At 37.1% G+C, this 18,190-nt stretch overlaps 2 protein-coding genes across 8 annotated transcripts in view; one reads left to right on the top strand and one right to left on the bottom strand.

Annotated features, from left to right (window-relative positions):
* HERC4 (HECT and RLD domain containing E3 ubiquitin protein ligase 4) overlaps nucleotides 1-9,943 on the top strand; it is a 127,690-nt gene extending 117,747 nt beyond the window's left edge. For 4 of the 5 annotated variants that reach the window (XM_061405120.1, XM_061405119.1, XM_061405121.1 and 1 more), the window contains 4 exons: nucleotides 694-776; nucleotides 4,544-4,727; nucleotides 8,416-8,518; nucleotides 9,275-9,943. In XM_061405120.1, the coding sequence (XP_061261104.1) occupies nucleotides 694-776; nucleotides 4,544-4,727; nucleotides 8,416-8,518; nucleotides 9,275-9,483 (579 nt within the window). In that variant the 3' untranslated portion in view covers nucleotides 9,484-9,943. Of the gene's footprint in view, nucleotides 1-693; nucleotides 777-4,543; nucleotides 4,728-8,415; nucleotides 8,519-9,274 lie in introns of those variants that run through there. The other variant, XM_061405124.1, reaches the window with a different exon arrangement.
* The window catches only part of SIRT1 (sirtuin 1), a 32,110-nt gene continuing 23,194 nt past the window's right edge, over nucleotides 9,275-18,190 (bottom strand). For all 3 annotated transcript variants that reach the window (XM_061405127.1, XM_061405128.1, XM_061405129.1), the window contains one exon: nucleotides 9,275-16,881. In XM_061405127.1, the coding sequence (XP_061261111.1) occupies nucleotides 16,553-16,881 (329 nt within the window). In that variant the 3' untranslated portion in view covers nucleotides 9,275-16,552. The remainder of the gene's footprint in view (nucleotides 16,882-18,190) is intronic.

The following is an 18,190-nucleotide window of genomic DNA, read 5'->3' as shown; positions in this document are numbered from 1 at the left end:
TTATTGGGTAGCAAATTCCAGAGCAGGGATTTATTCATCTTTTATCATCCCACTCCTAGTATAGTGTTTTATAAACAGGTACTAAAAAAATGTTAATAGAAGAGAGGAATATTCCCAAAAAAAGGGAATAGGAAGAGAAAAGATGCAGAGGTGGGAATGAAAACGTATATAGGAAAATGAGCACACTAGTAAGGGAAATAAGAAATTTCAAAATAAATGACTCTTTATAAACCAAATTAATGGCAAACTGGAAGAACCACCTGTAGTTAAAATGCAGCAAGAAGGAATACCAGAGTGGCATCTGTCATGCGGGAAGAATGCATAGCTATTCTAAAGTTGAATGCATTCTGACTTGGAGTCTATCACTTGTCCAAGGAAAACATCCTTCCTAATATTTTACTCCTGTAGTGACCCTTCTGAAGTTTTACATGGGATAATTACTCAATTTCCTGTTAACAAACCAAAAGCTTGTTAATTTGTAATTAGTCAATGTAGGATTTCAAACTGCTAGAGAAGATGAAAATTTCTAGCTGTGGCTTCATGCAGAATTCACAAATAAGCTTATGCTACCAGAATTTTACTTCAAACTTATTATTTCTTATATTTAATGAGAGAAAGGTAGATTATAATAGGTTATTAAAATAATAAGTTTTGAGTCTGACATTGACTTTTTTTAAAAATTTAAATTAATAGATCACAGTTGAAAACTTTGGTGCAACAGAAGTGAAAGAACTGGTTCTAAATGGTGCAGACACAGCTGTTAACAAACAAAATCGGTAAGTGACTTATAGCAGCATCAGTGGTAGTAATAAGATTCAGTAGGCATTTTCTTCTGTATTTAGAAATATGTCACAGTCTTAAGTTTTTACTCAGATAAATTTACTCTTTGAATGGTGAGGACGTAATCAATCTTCCTTTTGCTCCTGTTAAGACATTAATAAAGGGACAAAAAGATCATTACCAACAAGAACAAAGGGAAGAAAGAGGAGACAACAACAGACACATTTTCGGAAGCTAGAAACCAATGGTACCAAACTTCAGCCAGACAGAAGAAGGTGCAGCACAAGATGGACTAGGAGCCATGAAGGCGGACAGTTCATATTGCAGCACAATAGTTCAGGCATGGAGAATAAAAAAATAGGTTAAAAAGTGTATGGATTTTAAGGGGAAACTGGAAACAGAGTGATTGGCTGTTATAAGAAGCAGTTAGAGACCCATTTCCCATAGAGCACGTGTGGCCTAGGAACTTTCCCTCTCCAGCTGGGCAGACTGGAGCTTGACTGATCAGACTAAAGGAACTGTGGATTTGAGGACAGTTAGGCAAAGCACTGAAATGAAACATGAAGATTAAGTGAAAGTCTACAGCTCTCTCCTCCTTGACACTGTGTATTGGAAGATTCCTCTCTGGGAAAACTGCCTAACTTTTAAATGTAAATGAATAATGAAAGAACGGTAGACATTTCAGAAAAGACCAAAACGGTAAAACAGAAACAGAAACCGTGTAGGATGAAGAAATGTCAATAAAAATTGAAATCAGTATGCTCAAACTGGTAAGAGTAGCATCCATGAGGATAATATTAAAAACTGGAAAAACTTCATTGGAAGAAATGGAATGAATGAAATTTGTCAAATGGTACCCCGCAGAATTTCCAGAACTGAATGACATGCCTTTTAAGAATGACAGCATGGAAGCGGAAATATAAAACATAATACAAGGCAAAATTACATGAAATTTCACAACCTGAAAAGAAACGAACCCTGAAACCTTTGGGGGGGTGGGCGGGGAATAGCAGACCATACACAAAGAATTAAGAATCAAAATAATATCAGATTCATAAAGATTAACACTGAAGTTAGGAGATCAACATTCTGGGAGAAAATTATTTTAAACAGAGTTCTATATTGAAACTATCAAGTATGTGGTTCAGTTCCGTTCAGTTGTGCATTCGTATCCGACTCTTTGCAACTCCATGGACTGCAGCACGCCAGGCTTCCCTGTCCATCACCAACCCCCGGAGTTTATTCAAACTCATGTCCATTGAGTCGGTGATGCCATCCGGCCATCTCATCCTCTGTTGTCCCCTTCTCCTGCCTTCAATCTTTTCCAGCATCAGGGTCTTTTCAAATGAGTCAGCTCTTCGCATCAGTTGGCCAAAGTATTGGAGTTTCAGCTTCAACATCAGTCCTTCCAGTAAACATTCAGGACTGATTTCCTTTAGGATGGACTGGTTGGATCTCTTTGCAGTCGAAGGGAGTCTCAAGAGAGTCTTCTCCAACACCACAGTTCAAATGCATCAATTCTTTGGCACTCAGCATTTTTGATAGTCCAACTCTCATATCCATACATACAAGTATATAAAAATGTTTTTATACATGCAGAGTCTCAGAGAATTTACTTCCAATGCAATTTTCTCAAGAAGTTACTAGAGGATATGTCCTACCAAAACAAGGAATTGAACCAAGAATGAGGAAAAAGGGATCAAAAAAAAAGATGAGAGGCAAAGAGAAACAGTGATATGTACAAGATTTAGAAATAACAATCAATCTGCCTTAGATAAGGAAGATGGAGGATTCCAGGAGGAATGTCTTCAGGAAAAAAATGCAACCTAGTATATTTGAGTGAATCTAAAGGAGATTGACGTTTCTGTTGAAGTTGGGGATGAGGTAGCAACCTGAGGGACACAAAAATTCTTCAGAAAAGTAATTGTAGAACACTCCTTAACTTAGTATTTATAGTCATAAAAATGTTAACAATGAATATTGAACCAATATTCAGTATTCAGTTCACCAGATAATATTAATAATTGTAGATCAAGGAATAACAGAACTCTGTTGAAGTTTGAAGGTAGATACCAGAAGGAACGACAGAGTTAACAAATAGTTTTCTTCAAATTGCCAGAGACTTGATCCAGGTGATTATAATCCTGATTCTGTTACTTAGAAGCTGTGTAACTTTAGGTTAATAAGTTGGTGTCTCCATGCCTCAAGTCTCTTTTTCTGTAAGGTGAGATGATATATTATACCTACTTCATGGGGTTATTTTGAGGATTAAATGAGGCGATAATTTAAAAATGCTTAGAATAGTACCTAGCACGTGTATGTGCTCAGTAAATGTTGGCTGTTAGGACTATACATTTGACATTTTAAAATGTATGTTATTTCTTTGGTAAAAACAAAGCTGTTTTTAAAATAATGTGGAAAAATTTTAGGTCTTTCTACTTTAAAAAAAAAACGACTCGTTTTGAAAAGCTTTGACTATGATATAGAAAGATATTTTTTCAGCTTTTCAAGTTCCTATTGTTGCACTAATTCTCTAAGTTTCTAACAAATATTATTTCACATAGATTAGTTTAGAATTTAAAGAATTTTGATCTTTTTACCACCAGTCCGAGTTGCATAATGAAAGTGTGGAATGCAAAAATGTTAGCACATAAAACAATTTAGTCTTTTGTACTTAGGAGACTTAACTATTAGCAGTATAAATTTGACTTTCTAATAGTTGAGTTATAAAATTATGCCTTATGAAATTACCTGTTTCTTCTTAGAAGAACCTTATGCTGATAAGCATATGCTATTGATTTTTCCTTAGGGCCACCAATTTTATTTTATAATGGCCCCCTTTAACCTTTTTTCCTCTTTGTAAAGTGAGTTTGGAATTATTCTAAAATTTGCTGAAGTGGTTATCTGTAGATGACTAAATTTACCAGTATTCCCATTTATAGAAGCATCCTTTTTAATTTGGATCACAAGAGTGTAAAATATTGAAATCCTCTAGCACACATTCTGATTATCAGCTTAACCAGGTAGCTGCATAAAGTGTTTGTGGCCAGAAGAACAAGTGGGAATAAAACTAGTTCTAATTACTGAGTAAAGGGTTTTCTTTTTTCATGACTGTTTCCTTTTGTATCATAACAGGGAGAAAAGCATCAGCAGTGTTCATCTGTATGTGTATTTATATGTATGTACACATACACTTGAAAAGAAACTTCACTTGTAGTTTTTAATGGTTATCCTGAAAGAATACTTAATGCCCCTCTTGGGTTTTTAATTTTTTAAATAAATTGGTTCATCAGATTCCTTTGAAACCCAAGGAAAAGCAGACTGTACAATCTGTGAAACAGTCTTAATCCCCAAGTTCTCTCTCTTTATTAAAAATTCCTTATTTTAGCATTATACTTTTTAGGGACGTATTAGAGTGATACATATAAATTCTCAATAATTTGTGAATTATTTAAAAATACTTTTGATAGCCATTTGCATCAATATTCTTCCCATTAGGACATCTTTCACTTAGAAGTAAGCTAAGAATGGCTGTGAATGAGAGGTTGTCTACATGCCTCCTAGATGTACCAGATTTTTATATAGAAAGAATAATAGACTTCTTCATAAAGATTTTGTCTTTTGAATCCTACTCATACTTTCTCGGTTTTGTACGTAAATTGCAAAAAGTACAGTAACACTCAGAGGTTTAGTAAGACTGTAATACATATTATCTGTAAATTTTTTTTTTATATTTTGTGCATGTATGCTTTTTCATTTCTAGACAAGAGTTTGTTGATGCTTATGTGGATTACATATTCAATAAATCAGTGGCTTCCTTATTTGATGCTTTTCATGCGGGCTTTCATAAGGTCTGTGGAGGAAAAGTCCTTCAGCTCTTTCAGCCTAATGAACTACAAGCAATGGTTATTGGAAACACAAATTATGATTGGAAGGAATTGGAAAAGGTAGGGGAAAACAAATCTATGATATTGTTTAGATGGAAAAGCAAAAGGAAAACATGTTGATGGTTATATCTCTGGTATTGATGGTATTCATGTCGTGTTATGTGTATTTGACTACAAGTTTTTTAAAATAATGGCTGCTGCTAAGTCACTTCAGTCGTGTCTGACTCTGTGTGACCCTGTAGACGGCAGCTCACCAGGCTCCCCCGTCCCTGGGATTCTCCAGGCAAGAACACTGGAGTGGGTTGCCATTTCCTTCAATGCATGAAAGTGAAAAGTGAAAGTGAAGTCGCTCTGTCGTGTCCGACTCCTAGCGTACCCATGGACTGCAGCCCACCAGGCTCCTCCGTCCATGGGATTTTCCAGGCAAGAGTACTGGAGTGGGGTGCCATTGCTATTGTGCATTAAAACTGAATGCACTATTGATACGTTCAACACCTGAGTGAAAGAAGTCAGTCTCAGAGAATTATATACCGTATGATTAAGCCAAGCACTGTGTTGGACAAGGGCTAGGGATGAGGAGGGAGTGTGACTGCAGAGGGGCAACATGAGAGTTCTTTAGGGTGACAGAATTGTTGACTGTCCTGGCTCTAGTGGTGGTTTATCTGTATACGTGGTTTAAAACTTGTAGAACTGTACACACATAAATGTCAATTTTACTGTGTAACAATTTAAGGAAAAAAAATTTTAATTACAAAAATAAAATAGGACTTCTGATTAAGCATAGTGGAATAAACATTTTTCTCTGCTCCCTCCCAAATCTCATTAGAATTACAGTAAAGGACTAAGCATAGGACTAACCCCTCCCCCAAAACACAGTGAGCACGAGAAAGTACAGCTTTGGAAGATGGAAAATAGGTGGATGAGTGACTTAGAACAAAGAAAATTGAATTCTGAGCCTCCAGAGGACGAGATTCGTCAAGAGGCAGCCTGTCACATTGTAGAATTTGTGCAAGTCACAGAAATTAGCACGTCATGTTACCAGGGCTACAGGGTTGGACTGAAAGCAATACAGTTGCTTCAAAACTAATTTAAGGAATTACTAGCCCTCTCACATCCCCTTTCCTGCCTGGCAAAATAGAACCCTGGAGAGAGGCTCTAGAATCTGGGAAAGCGTGTAGAACTGAGGCTGGCACTCAGAAACTGGCAGCCAGGCTTGAATCCTCCAGGAAGGAGATTGAAGATTTCTTTCAGGAGGTAAATTAATTTGCTAAACAGAAGAAAGATGACTTTAAGAATCATTACCCCTCAGATCCTACAAGATTTATCCTTCTTGCCTCATCTTTCATTCCTCCTCTCTCACTCTGCTTCAGCCTTACTGGCTTCTTAGCTGGGCCTAGAACCCTCCAGAAACACTTTAGCCCTGTGGCCTTTTTGTTTTCTGTGCCTAGAATTCTTTTCACCTTGATAATTTCAAATGTGTCTTGTCTCATTTCCTTTATATCTTTTTAGAGATCTTCATTGGCTAACCCACTAAAAATTGCATATGTACACATACATACCCCCTATTTTCCTTCTTTCTTCTCTAAATGTGACTAAATAAAATTTTACTTAATTGTCTTTACTGTCTGCTCCCCTTACCCCCACTCACTGTCAGCACTATAACGGCAGGATTTTTGTCTCTTAGTTCACTGCTGTCAGGATTTTTGTCTATTTGTTCACTGCTGTGTTCCCAGAACCTAGAAGGGCATTCAGCAAATACTTAAAACCTTGTCTGAAGTTATAACTGATAAAAGTATTCATTCAGCAAGAGGACATTTTTTAAAGGTATATTTTAGTGTACTTAGTATACTTAGTTTCTTCCACTGATCTGATTCATTATAATTTCACTAATTATGATTTGTGACTTCAGATGTTCATCATGACTGTGCACATTTCCCCAGTACCATCTTGTGGCTTAAAAAAAGGAAAAAAGAAAAAAACTAGCCAACCACCTTTCATTTCTCCACTAACATACTCAGTCTTCAATTCAAACAGGTTAATACTTAAGCTGATTGCTAGAATTCAAGCCATTATCTCCAAATCTCTTTGGAAATTAATATATACGTTGTGGATTTCTCGAGTTCAGTCATTGATATAATCATGGCTACAAATAGAGCTCCAAATTCAAGAACCTAAAAATAAATCTTTACTGAGCCTCTACTAGATGCCTGCTGCTAAGTCACTTCAGTCGTGTCCGACTCTGTGCGACGGTAGCCCACCAGGCTTCCCCGTCCCTGTGATTCTCCAGGCAAGAACACTGGAGTGGGTTGCCATTTCCTTCTCCGATTCATGAAAGTGAAAGTGAAGTCGCTCAGTTGTGTCCGACTCTTAGCGACCCCATGGACTGCAGCCCACAGGCTCCTCTGTCCTTGGGATTTTCCAGGCAAGAGTACTGGAGTGGGGTGCCATCGCCTTCTCTGTACTAGATGCCTAATACTATGCAAAAGATTAGAAAGACAGCAGTAAATAAGCTTGAGACATGGTCTTTGTTCTCTGGCAAGGAGGCTGGACGTTAAATAATTGAACTGTGATGAATATAAAGAGAGTTTAGTGAATGATACATAAGGCAAAACCTGCACAAACAGGGAAAGCCTCTCACTTGATGGTAATATCTATCAGGTTCAGTGCAGTTTCCCCAGGACTCCAGACTTTGCCTGAAACTCATTATACATGTGTCTAATGAGCCAATGAATGAATTAGGTGACATTTAATCTGAACCTAAAGGACAAGTAGAATTTAATCCGATGAACAAAGAAAGGAGGAGTGTTTGGGAAACATGTTTGCTGTTTTGTTGCAAGTTACACCGAAACATAGAGGCTTAAAGATAAACATTGGTTGTCTCGCATGGTTCCTGTGGGCCAGGAATTCAGAAGTGGTTTAGTCCAGTGATTTTAGACTTGGAGATCTTTCATGAGGTTGCAGTTGAAATGCCAGCTGGTGCTTTTAGTCATCTGAAGATGGCTGAAGGATAGGATTCCCCTTCCAAGATGGCTCACTCACATGGCCTCAGGATCTCAGCATGAGGACCTCTCCATAGGGTTGTTTGAATGTCTCCATGAAATGCTCCCCCTGGGAGTGAGTGACCAAAAAGCTAAAGCCACACAAGTTTTTATGATCCAGTCTCAGAAGTCATGTATTCTCACATCTGCACTATCCTGATGAGGTCAAGCCTATTCAGTGTGGGAGGGGACATAACATGGCCACGAATAGCAGGAAGCAGAGGTCTTTGAGGGCCTTTTGGAAACTAACACAGAAAATTGTTAGTGTTGCTCTTAGAACCATTAATGTTTTAAAGAGAAGATGGAATAATACAAAATAATTCATATGACTTGTGTTCATCGATAAAGGGAAAGAAAATTTCATGATTATTAGAGATAATTAATTCCATGTTAAACTTTAATAGTCCATTAGCCTTTTAGTAATTTTGGTTTATCCTTTATATACTTAACTTTGGAAAATGATATTACTATCACATCATGTTCTTTGAATTGGGAGCAGGGGAGATGGTTCTGCAGATTCATATTTTCTTTCTTTTCCTCTGGAACTAATAGTTCCAAGTTACAGAATACCCAGGAAGTAATAATTAACTGAATTACATGAGTTTCAAACTCTTGGATAGTGTTAACTTTCTGTGCTAAGGAATCTAGTTGTCAGATTGAAGATGAAACTGATATCCCTTAATATTAATAGAAGGTTATGTTGTTTTTAGAATACAGAATACAAAGGAGAATATTGGGCAGAACATCCTACAATAAAAATGTTCTGGGAAGTATTTCATGAATTACCATTGGAAAAGAAAAAACAATTTTTGTGTAAGTATTTATGAGAATGGAGTCTAATTATTGAACTTTTGAACTTAGACTAACTGATTCACTTTGGTGGGTTTTTCTGTATTATTCAAGGTCCTGTTTTTAATTTTCAGAGTAATTTTTTTTATCCACATTCTTTAGATTTTAACAAGATCTCTGCAGTATAACTTTTCATCTTCAATTTTTTTTCTTTGCTTCAGAATGAAAACTTTGGTAATTGGTGTAGAAAATAGAACTTTCCTGTTCCTGAACTTAATGCCTATTAATCTGTGTCTGTTTTGCATATCATAGGGTGACAGGTCATTAATTTTGGCTTCCAAGTATGAATTTGTTTAAAAATGACAAGACAAATAGGAAAGGAATCATAATCAAAACTGCATGTTTTTTTAAATAAATAGTTCTAAATGGTTACTCTTTTCAAAAAAGAGGGGCTCCCAAAGTGTTTTTATCAAGGATAGTAGTCATTCATGTATCACACATATATTAAGCCTTTCTGTAGTCATTCATGTATCACACATATATTAAGCCTTTCTGTGTGCTGATGTTAAGATTACACTTTTAAAGAAAAAATACTGTTTGGATGTATCTCAGAATCATGCTTCCACAAATTCTGGGGATAGGCTTCCACCTTAGAGCAAATGTTACTGTAAAGCTTTGCTATAAGTGATTGTTTAAGTAACTTGATACTCCACATTGTTATTTAAAACTTGTATTGTCGATAAAAGTAGTTCTTTCACTCAGTGATTCTTTTCTTGGCAGTATTTTTGACAGGTAGTGATCGCATTCCTATTCTTGGTATGAAGAGTCTAATACTAGTCATCCAGTCAACAGGAGGTGGTGAGGAATATCTCCCAGTTTCCCATACCTGTTTTAATCTTCTGGACCTTCCAAAATATACAGACAAAGAAACTCTACGCTCTAAACTGATTCAAGCTATTGATCACAATGAAGGCTTCAGTTTAATATAACTTTGGAGTTACAACTATTCAGTTTACTGCAAAAGCATTAAACTAATTATTTGTGTTTTTCTTGTGGTGATGAATTCAGCAAGGTGATAGAGGTACTATTATAATTCTTACTTGCAAAATGTTCGATGCAATGAGTATTCATGAAAGCCAAAAAAATTAAAAGAAACGAACAAACTGTGTTAAATATTAAACACTGTACAGAACCATGGATTTTTTTTTTTTTTGCCATCTTCTAATAAACATACAAGTATTGTGACTACGTTGAGGTTTTACTAACATAAATTTTAAGAGTTTGCATATCTGACAAATGATCTGGTGTGTGAGTGCATGAAAATGTTGCTTAATTTTCCTCCAATCACGGATGAGAAGCCTTTAACTTTGGCCTGCAATAGTCATTCGATTATTTTTTCATTTTGTAAATAATGTTAAAGTTTTGTAATAAAATAGTTATGTTCTGATACCAGTGCAGTTTCTCTGGTTGTACTTGAACTGAGATTCCTTTAAAGGGTTAAAAATTATTTAAATCTTATTCTGAGAATCTGTGAAGGCAAAAAATTAGCATGGTGGAAAATAGTCTTTGCTTTTTTACTAGAATAATGTCCTTGTGTAAGTCTAAATTGCAAATAGAATTTACCTGGTTAACATATAGTTCTTTCTTTTTATGAGTCTTGAGATATAATTGACCAATGGGAAGTTGTGGGAAAGCTTAATGTTTAGTACTGGAAGAACTCTGTCCAGTTGCTGGAAATACAATCGTTGACTACTATGAGAACCAATCATTGGGTTAAAGCTTTTAAAACTACCGATGCTGCAGGTTGGTATTTAAAGAGAATTTTTAGTGCTTCAGAACCATTTACTTGAATTTTAAGAGACAAATCTTAACAGACAACTCTTTTAAGTTTTAAGGTGCTGATGCTTAGTTATCTTGTCATTAAATTGTAACAGTGAGTGATGCAACACATGTGACTTTCTGCTATAATGCAAATATTTATTTTTTAAATTTATTTTTTAAATGCCATGAAACTGTTTAAATAATAAAGGTTTATTGGCTTAATATTTAAACTTTCACTGGTTCTCATATAAGAGTCAAAATTCTTCAAAAACAGTAATATCCAAGGGAAGGTCTCTTAAATTTTGGACAGATAGTTCCCATTTCCATACAAATTTATCTGTTTAATAGAAGCTCCCAAGTCTCCTTACCTGTAATTCTAAAATCCAAAACATCTCAGCCAGGGTGGGGAGAGACGGGGGTGTTACATCACTTTGTAGCAAAACCTGACCTCAGTTGTTGAGGCTGTTTATGATACTAAATGGGACTGTTTGCATATGTTACTGTGGCAGTGCTAGTGTGTTTGTTTTGTGTTTGGTCTAGGTGCTGCCCAGATCTGTGTGGGTGCAACACTGTGTGCTTTAAAAAAACTTTTAACATTCGTAATTCCAAAATGCAAATGAGTCCAAGGGTCTTAGAAAAGGGATTGTGGACATGTACTTTTCAGTAGTTAAACTTCTGGTGTTTTTAATAGGCTTTTAAATAAAAGCCTTAATAATTGTCCTTAAAGTAACATTTTTCCCAGTAAAATTCCTCCAGGTTTCTGGTATTATATTGTTTATGTGCACATCCATTCCTTGAGGCTACTGATTGTTAACACTGAAAACAGATGTGTGTGTCAGGTTTTTTAGTAACCTCTATTTGCTATGAAGCTTTTCTGTAAAATAGCAGCCACGTTGGATTAATACAGGTAGAGTTCATTGAACAGGTGTTTTAACAAGGCCTGACCTGTTATCTGGGAATACAACAGTGCAAGGCATAATTTGGGTAACTCTGGTATTCTTTTCCTCCCTGTTACTGCAGAGCTACAGTAGAATTAACAGCAGGGAGATTCATGGGAAAAAATACCATTGAAGATTTTTCAAATTGCTGTTTGCTGCTTTTTAAAAGTAACAAAAATACCAAGCTTTATAGATTAGAAATGGTTTGGATCTAAAAGCAGCAGAAGATACTAAGAAGACATAGCAAGAATACACAGAACTATACAAAAAAAGATCTTTATGACCAGATAACCACCATGGTGTCATCACTCACCTAGAGCCAGACATCCTGAATGTGAAGTCAGGTGGGCCTTAGGAAGCATCACTGAGAACAAAGCTAGTGGAGGTGAATTCCATTTCAAATCCTAAAAGATGATGCTGTGAAAGTGCTGCAAATCTGAAAAACTCAGCAGTGGCCACAGGACCAGAAAAGGTCAGTTTTCATTTCAATCCCAAAGAAAGGCAGTGCCAAAGAATGCTCAACCTACCGCACAATTGCACTCATCTCACATGCTAGCAAAGTAATGCTCAAAATTCTCCAAGCCAGGCTTCCACAGTACGTGAACCATGAACTTCAGATGTTCAAGCTGGATTTAGAAAAGGCAGAGGAACCAGACATCAAATTGCCAACATCCATCCGCTGGATCATCGAAAAAGCAAGAGAGTTCCAGAAAAACATTTACTTCTGCTTTATTGACTAGGCCAAAGCCTTTGACTATGTGGATCACAACAAACTGGAAAATTCTTCAAGAGATGGGAATACCAGACCACCTGACCTGCCTCCTGAGAAATCTGTATGCAGGTTAAGAAGCAACTGGACATGGAACAACAGACTGGTTCCAAATCGGGAAAGGAGTATGTCAGGGATACTGTCACTCTGCTTATTTAATTTATATGCAAAGGCCATCATGTGAAATGTTGGGCTGGATGAAGCACAAGCTGGAATCAAGATTTCAGGGAGAATTACCAATAACCTCAGATTTGCAGATGACACCACCCTTATGCCAGAAAGTGAAGAGGAACTAAAAGAGCCTCTTGATGAAGGTGAAAGAGGAGAGTGAAAAGGCTGGTTTAAAACATTCAAAATATGAAGATCATTGCATCCAGTCCCATCACTTCATGGGAAATAGATGGGGAAACAATGGAAACAGTGACATACTATTTTTTTGGGCTCTAAAACCACTGCAGATGGTGACTGCAGCCATGAAATTAAAAGACGCTTGCTCCTTGGAAGAAAAGCTATGACCAACTTAGACAGCATATTCAAAAGCATAGACATTTCTTTGCCAACAAAGGTCCATCTAGTCAAAGCTATGGTTTTTCCAGTAGTCATGTGTGTATGTGAGAGTTGGACCATACAGAAGGCTGAGCGCTGAAGAATTGATGCTTTTGAACTGTGGCATTGGGGAAGACTTGAGAGTCCCTTGGACTGCAAGGAGATCCAACCAGTCCATCCTAAAGGAAATCAGTCTTGAATATTCATTGGAAGGACTGATACTGAAGCTGAAACTCCTAATACTTTGGCCACCTGATGTGAAGAACTGACTCACTGGAAAAGACCCTGATGCTGGGAAAGATTCAAGGTAGGAGAAGGGGACAACAGAGGATGAGATGGTTGGATGGCTCACCAACTCGACATGAGTTTGAGTAAGGTCCAGGAGTTGGTGATGGACAGGGAAGCCTGGCATACTGCAGTCCATGGGGTCGCAGAGTCAGACACGACTGAGCTACTGAACTGAATTGATAGATTAGCAAGTAGGCAAATACTGAGTTCACTAAATTTTAAGGACCATGATTGTGGAACTGGCTTAACCTTTGAAAACATTTGGCCTCCACTTAGACCTATTTGTACAAGTAGTTGTTCTTAAGTCAGTAGTAATTTTAACCAATAGCCATTGTTCAGAGAAGGCAGTAGCATCAATACAAGCCTTTAAATTGGCATGAAATAAAACCACAGTGTAGTTTTCAAAACTGAGAACCCCAGCCTTTGCACAGGGATTGACTTCTAACATGCTTTTGCCTGCGTTGTATAAGGTTTTCACTGCATTTAGTTGAACAAGGTCTTCTGATGTGCAACATGCCTAAGGCAGTCTTCCCCTGCATATGGTGAGTTCTCTGAAAGCAAAGGCAAAATGGTCTTGCTCTCAACCTCTTCCTATCGGCAGCCTCTGGTCCTTTGGCCATCCAAACTCCTTAGGTTAGTTTTGTCCTCCTTTCACAGTAATTCGGTAGCTCCCTGCACTCACATTGTAACATTACTAGGGACAAAGTGGGAATTTGTCTGTTTTATGTATGTCTACCTTACTTTCCCTTTTGGGCCAGCCACACTGAATGGAGGGTTAAATGCAGAAGGAACTCACCCTATTCCTTTCACTTCTCAACTCTTACTATATCATCTGGGGCTACTTTTTACTGTAAACTCCACCTTTGGCCAATTAGATGTCATCTCTAAGAGGTGACAGCTCAGGTTACTTTCCAAAATTCCCCAGTTTATTTTTAATCCCAGTTGAGAGTCACTCGGTCGGTGGGTGGGTGGGTGGGAAGGGTGACTGTTCATTTTTAAGGAGTGGGGAGAGCTTTTGATTAGTCTAAGAGTTGAAACTTGTTTCAAATAAAATTTATCAGATAATGTTTTAGCAGGTGGGTCAAGGTACAGCATTCTTTAGTGCCACTGAGGAAGACACTGATTAAACAGTGTATCCGTGGAATATGGTACACGCACCTAGGGAAGTGGAAACAGCATTGAATCCACGGCTTTAATTGTCAGGTTTTGCTAGGTATTCAATTACTTGAAATGACATGCTCTTTATTAAGAACCACTTTTCTATTTTGTGCATCTGTGGAATTTCACAGGTATTTTTTCTAGTGCAAACAAGATATACAGGGGCAGAGAGTTTTTTGGATTGTTTAGTTCCCTTCAAGAGACCTGAAGGCAGGAAACTTCCATGTTTATTCATTACATCTTTGTAAAGGGGCACGTTTCTGTCCTCCTGAACACTCGATTTCTGGGTCAGCCTAAGAAAGTTCACACCAAATATGATCAAGTCACTTTCTGTCTACTCCTTTTGGTCTTGAGTTTGCTACAGTTCCACCATTCCCTCATCTCCCTAATCCCAAAGTCCTGGTCCTTTGTCAGTGCTTCATGTCAAAAATTAGCTATTCTTTTAGTCACTAAGTCATATCCAACTCTGCAACCCCATGGACTTCAGCATGCCAAGCTCCTCTCTGTCCTCCAGTATCCCCTGGAGCTTGCTCAGATTCTGCTGCTTGCTCGGATCTGATCCTCTGCTGCTTCCTCTTCCTTTTGCCTTCAACCTTTCCCAGTTATTCTTAGGCAGGGTTAATGACGGGGGAAGGCTCCTGGTCTAGAACAGTTGAAACATTCTGGTGATGTACCAGTTACTACAACCAGCACTTTCAGTACTAACTGTTGTATATAAACTGAAAGAAAATGTAGCATCTAATAGCCCTCAAAGCGTATAAAAGCTGCACAATTTCTTTACCTTAAACAATGTAAGCTAACAGAAAAAAAGTCAAATGACAATTTTAATAGACTTTTAAAACAGTGTACAAGTATAAAACACTGGTTTTGTATTTCAAAAGTTTGAGGAAGATATCCAGTCATTAAACAGTCTACAAAACATACGCCAGTAGATTACATAAAAGACTATGTACAATATAAAAAGAGCTGAAAACAGTCTTCACTGTAAAAATAATTTAAAACAAATTTTTCAATTTAAAATATCATCTATAGCACAAACACAGATCATGCAAATGGAAAACTAAATATTATACTGCATTCTTTAGTGTAGTCAAATAAATTCAGATTGAAACATCTTTTAGGTAGGGAAATGGCCATTCAATAAAATTTTTTCCTCTGGCAGTAATGGTCCTAGCTGGATATTTTAAGCTTAAGAACAGCTGTTTTTCAAACCCTTCTTGTTAAACTGTAATAAATACTAAAGCAACATAAAAATACTTTTTGAAAACAATGTTGGGGAAAGGTCTGAGAAATAAATCGTTACTGTGCAATTTTACAAAGTACAAACTTTTGTTGAAAGGCTAGAAGCTTCTGCAGCTGAAAAAGTTGTTCTCTAGTTTTAAGGCAGGCTAAGCTTTTAAATAAAGACATTATAGGAACTAGTTTCATTAACTATTCTGCTATTACAAGTTACATCACGTTCATCTCCATAATACTAGGCTAGTATGTTTGGTGTTTCTTACACCAAGTCCTCCCAACAGGAAACATGTACTTTCTGGCTTTGGAACTGTAATCTGGGTCTGTTGCTCTCATGAATGGGCAAAAAAGGCAACAGTCCAAAATATTACACTCTCCCCAGTTAAAGTACCATTATTATTGATCATAAAGGCTCTGCAGATTGACATTGGCAGTTTAATACTTGTGGAAAGGATCAATGCAAGCTCTACCACAGTGATAGGTGTTTAAACAACAATGGCAAATATTCTTAAAACTAAGGGGACCCAGGCAGGTACTATTGTTTCTAAAGCAACTGAAACATTTCCAAAGCATTTATTTTTTAAGTTAGTTTTATGAGCCAATATAGACATTACTGCATGTCCACAGGAAGTACAAAAGCCATCTTCATTTGAACGATACATTTCTGAAACTGTTAGCACCAAGTTTCATTTTAAAAAAGCAAAAACAACTGAGTGCTCTCCCACGTCGTTGACTTCCTTCTCACATTGCATGTCATGAGATTTTTAAAAAGTTAGCTGCCACAAGTTTTGGAAAATGCCAGTGTTTAAAAATAGGTAATTGTGCTAATAAAGAATCAAACGTTTAGCAGAACAGATTTGAGGATTTCAAACCATTCAATGTTAAAACGAAAAGTGTGAAAATACCATTCTTTGGTCTAGATAAGCTGTTCCCTTTACATTAATTTAACATTCCAATGGCTTTTTGAAGACTCTGAAATGTTGAAACTCACTAGGCAAAACAATTATATATACATGTCGATGTATCATACAAATGAACCTTTAACAGAAAGTCTAGTCCAACAGCTGACTAAAGATACTTACGTACCTTTTTTTAAAAAAAAAAAGTTAGTGTTTGAGTGTATAAGCACAGAAATAAGGAAGTTAAAAATTACCCATTGAGGGGAAATCTGTTTTACCAGTCTATAAATATTATACCTTTCTGGTTTCCTTGCTCTATTGAGTTCACAAGTAAACATTCAATTTGACATGCTAAAGATTCTAATGCTGGTGGAACAATTTCTGTACCTGGACAATTACTATATTATGATTTGTTTGATGGATAGTTAATGCATGTTGCTTCCTGTTTCACAGATATAGCTTCATTAATTGCCTCTTGATCACCTCCATCAGCTTCAAATACAGTTCCTCCAGCTCTCTCATTAACATCAGCATCATCTTCCAAACCATTGTAAAATTCTTCATTCTCACTTTCATCCTCCATGGGTTCTTCTAAACTTGGACTCTGGCACGTTCCACTATCACTGTTACTGCCGCAAGAACTAGAGGATAAGACATCATCTTCAGAGTCTGAATATACCTCAGCGCCATGGAAAATGTAACGGTTTGGTGGTAAAAACAGATACTGATTATCTGAAATACAGAAATAGAGAAATGGGTTATTTCCAGTTTTCTAAGACTTAGTATGATTGTGGTGTTTGGATAAGCATAGAACCTATGCTTTTACCTGAGTATCATTACTAGAGGCTATTATTATATAGTTTCTCAACAATAAGCTATAGAGACACTCAGTCCTGGGTAGAAATCTTAGTTCTGCCACTCATAAACTTTGCAAATTGGGAGTGTTATCTCTCTGCCTCAATTTCCTCATCTGGGTATGAAGTAATTTTCAAACCCTATTTAAGTATGAAAAAATTGTAGAGAGCCATGTTCAACTAGGCTTAACCAACTCCTTTGAGATTTGGTGAGACGAAGTATCCACCCACCACCCACCCTCTGAATCAGAAGCTATTTTTCTATGAGTCCTATCATGTTAAAGTGTGAGAAGCACTGTGAAGCTTTCTTTTGCAAAGCCCTCCCAAATTAGCATCTGCAGTATAAGATTTGACCTCTCATGGTGAGGAGCCTTCCCCTCTGTCCCCTAAGCCAGAGTGACTCTCTCCCCAGTCAAGGCTCTTAAGAGCCCAGACTGATTCACAAAAGCTGACTACTGCATAGTTCATCTGGAGTAATATATACCTAAGTTTCTCTTCAAAATGACTTCCAAGCTTTTTTAAGACTCCGTCTTGATCCAGTTCTCACTCTGGAATAACCCATGTTTTGCAGCATGAAAACCACATTGTTTTCATGGAGAAGGGAGTTGAGTACCTGCATTCTAGCTGCTGGCAGACCCATCTAGTGATTATAACAGGACCATCTCCTCTGAATCACATCCTAGGAGCCAGTCTTCTAAGGGTCCCAGCACATGGCTGTTCTGCCCTTTTACGGGTTTATTAAAAACCAGTTCATTCTGCTCTGGCCCCCTGAAGAACTGTACAATCTATTTCTCAGTCCAAGTACCCTGTACCTGTTTTTGTCCTACTGGCAATCTTACCTTTAAGATATTCACATTTTAGTTCTTACATGCTCCAACTTCCTCCTTTTCAGCCCTGACCTCACTACAAATGGTGGCAAAGTAAATGAGTAAACTCCAGTTGTTTGGTTTAAACAGTTAAAAATGTTAAGTTTTACATTCTTTACATCAGTTATCTTTTCAAATGCTCACAATGCTCTGAGAGGTAGATCTGACAATGCAGTCAAATTCTGAAGCCTGTGTCTTTAAAGGTCTAAATTAGCAGAATAAAACCAAGGTATACCAATTTTCTGGGGCAGAGTTTTATACATTTGACCCATCTGTCAAAAAAGAGCCAAAGAATATTGTGAGTGCCTAAGCAGACTTTGA

Source organism: Bos javanicus, chromosome 28 (assembly GCF_032452875.1).
Source record: "Bos javanicus breed banteng chromosome 28, ARS-OSU_banteng_1.0, whole genome shotgun sequence".
Lineage (NCBI taxonomy): Eukaryota > Metazoa > Chordata > Mammalia > Artiodactyla > Bovidae > Bos > Bos javanicus.
The sequence above is the reverse complement of the archived record's forward strand: the minus strand, read 5'-3'. Positions and strand labels throughout refer to the sequence as shown.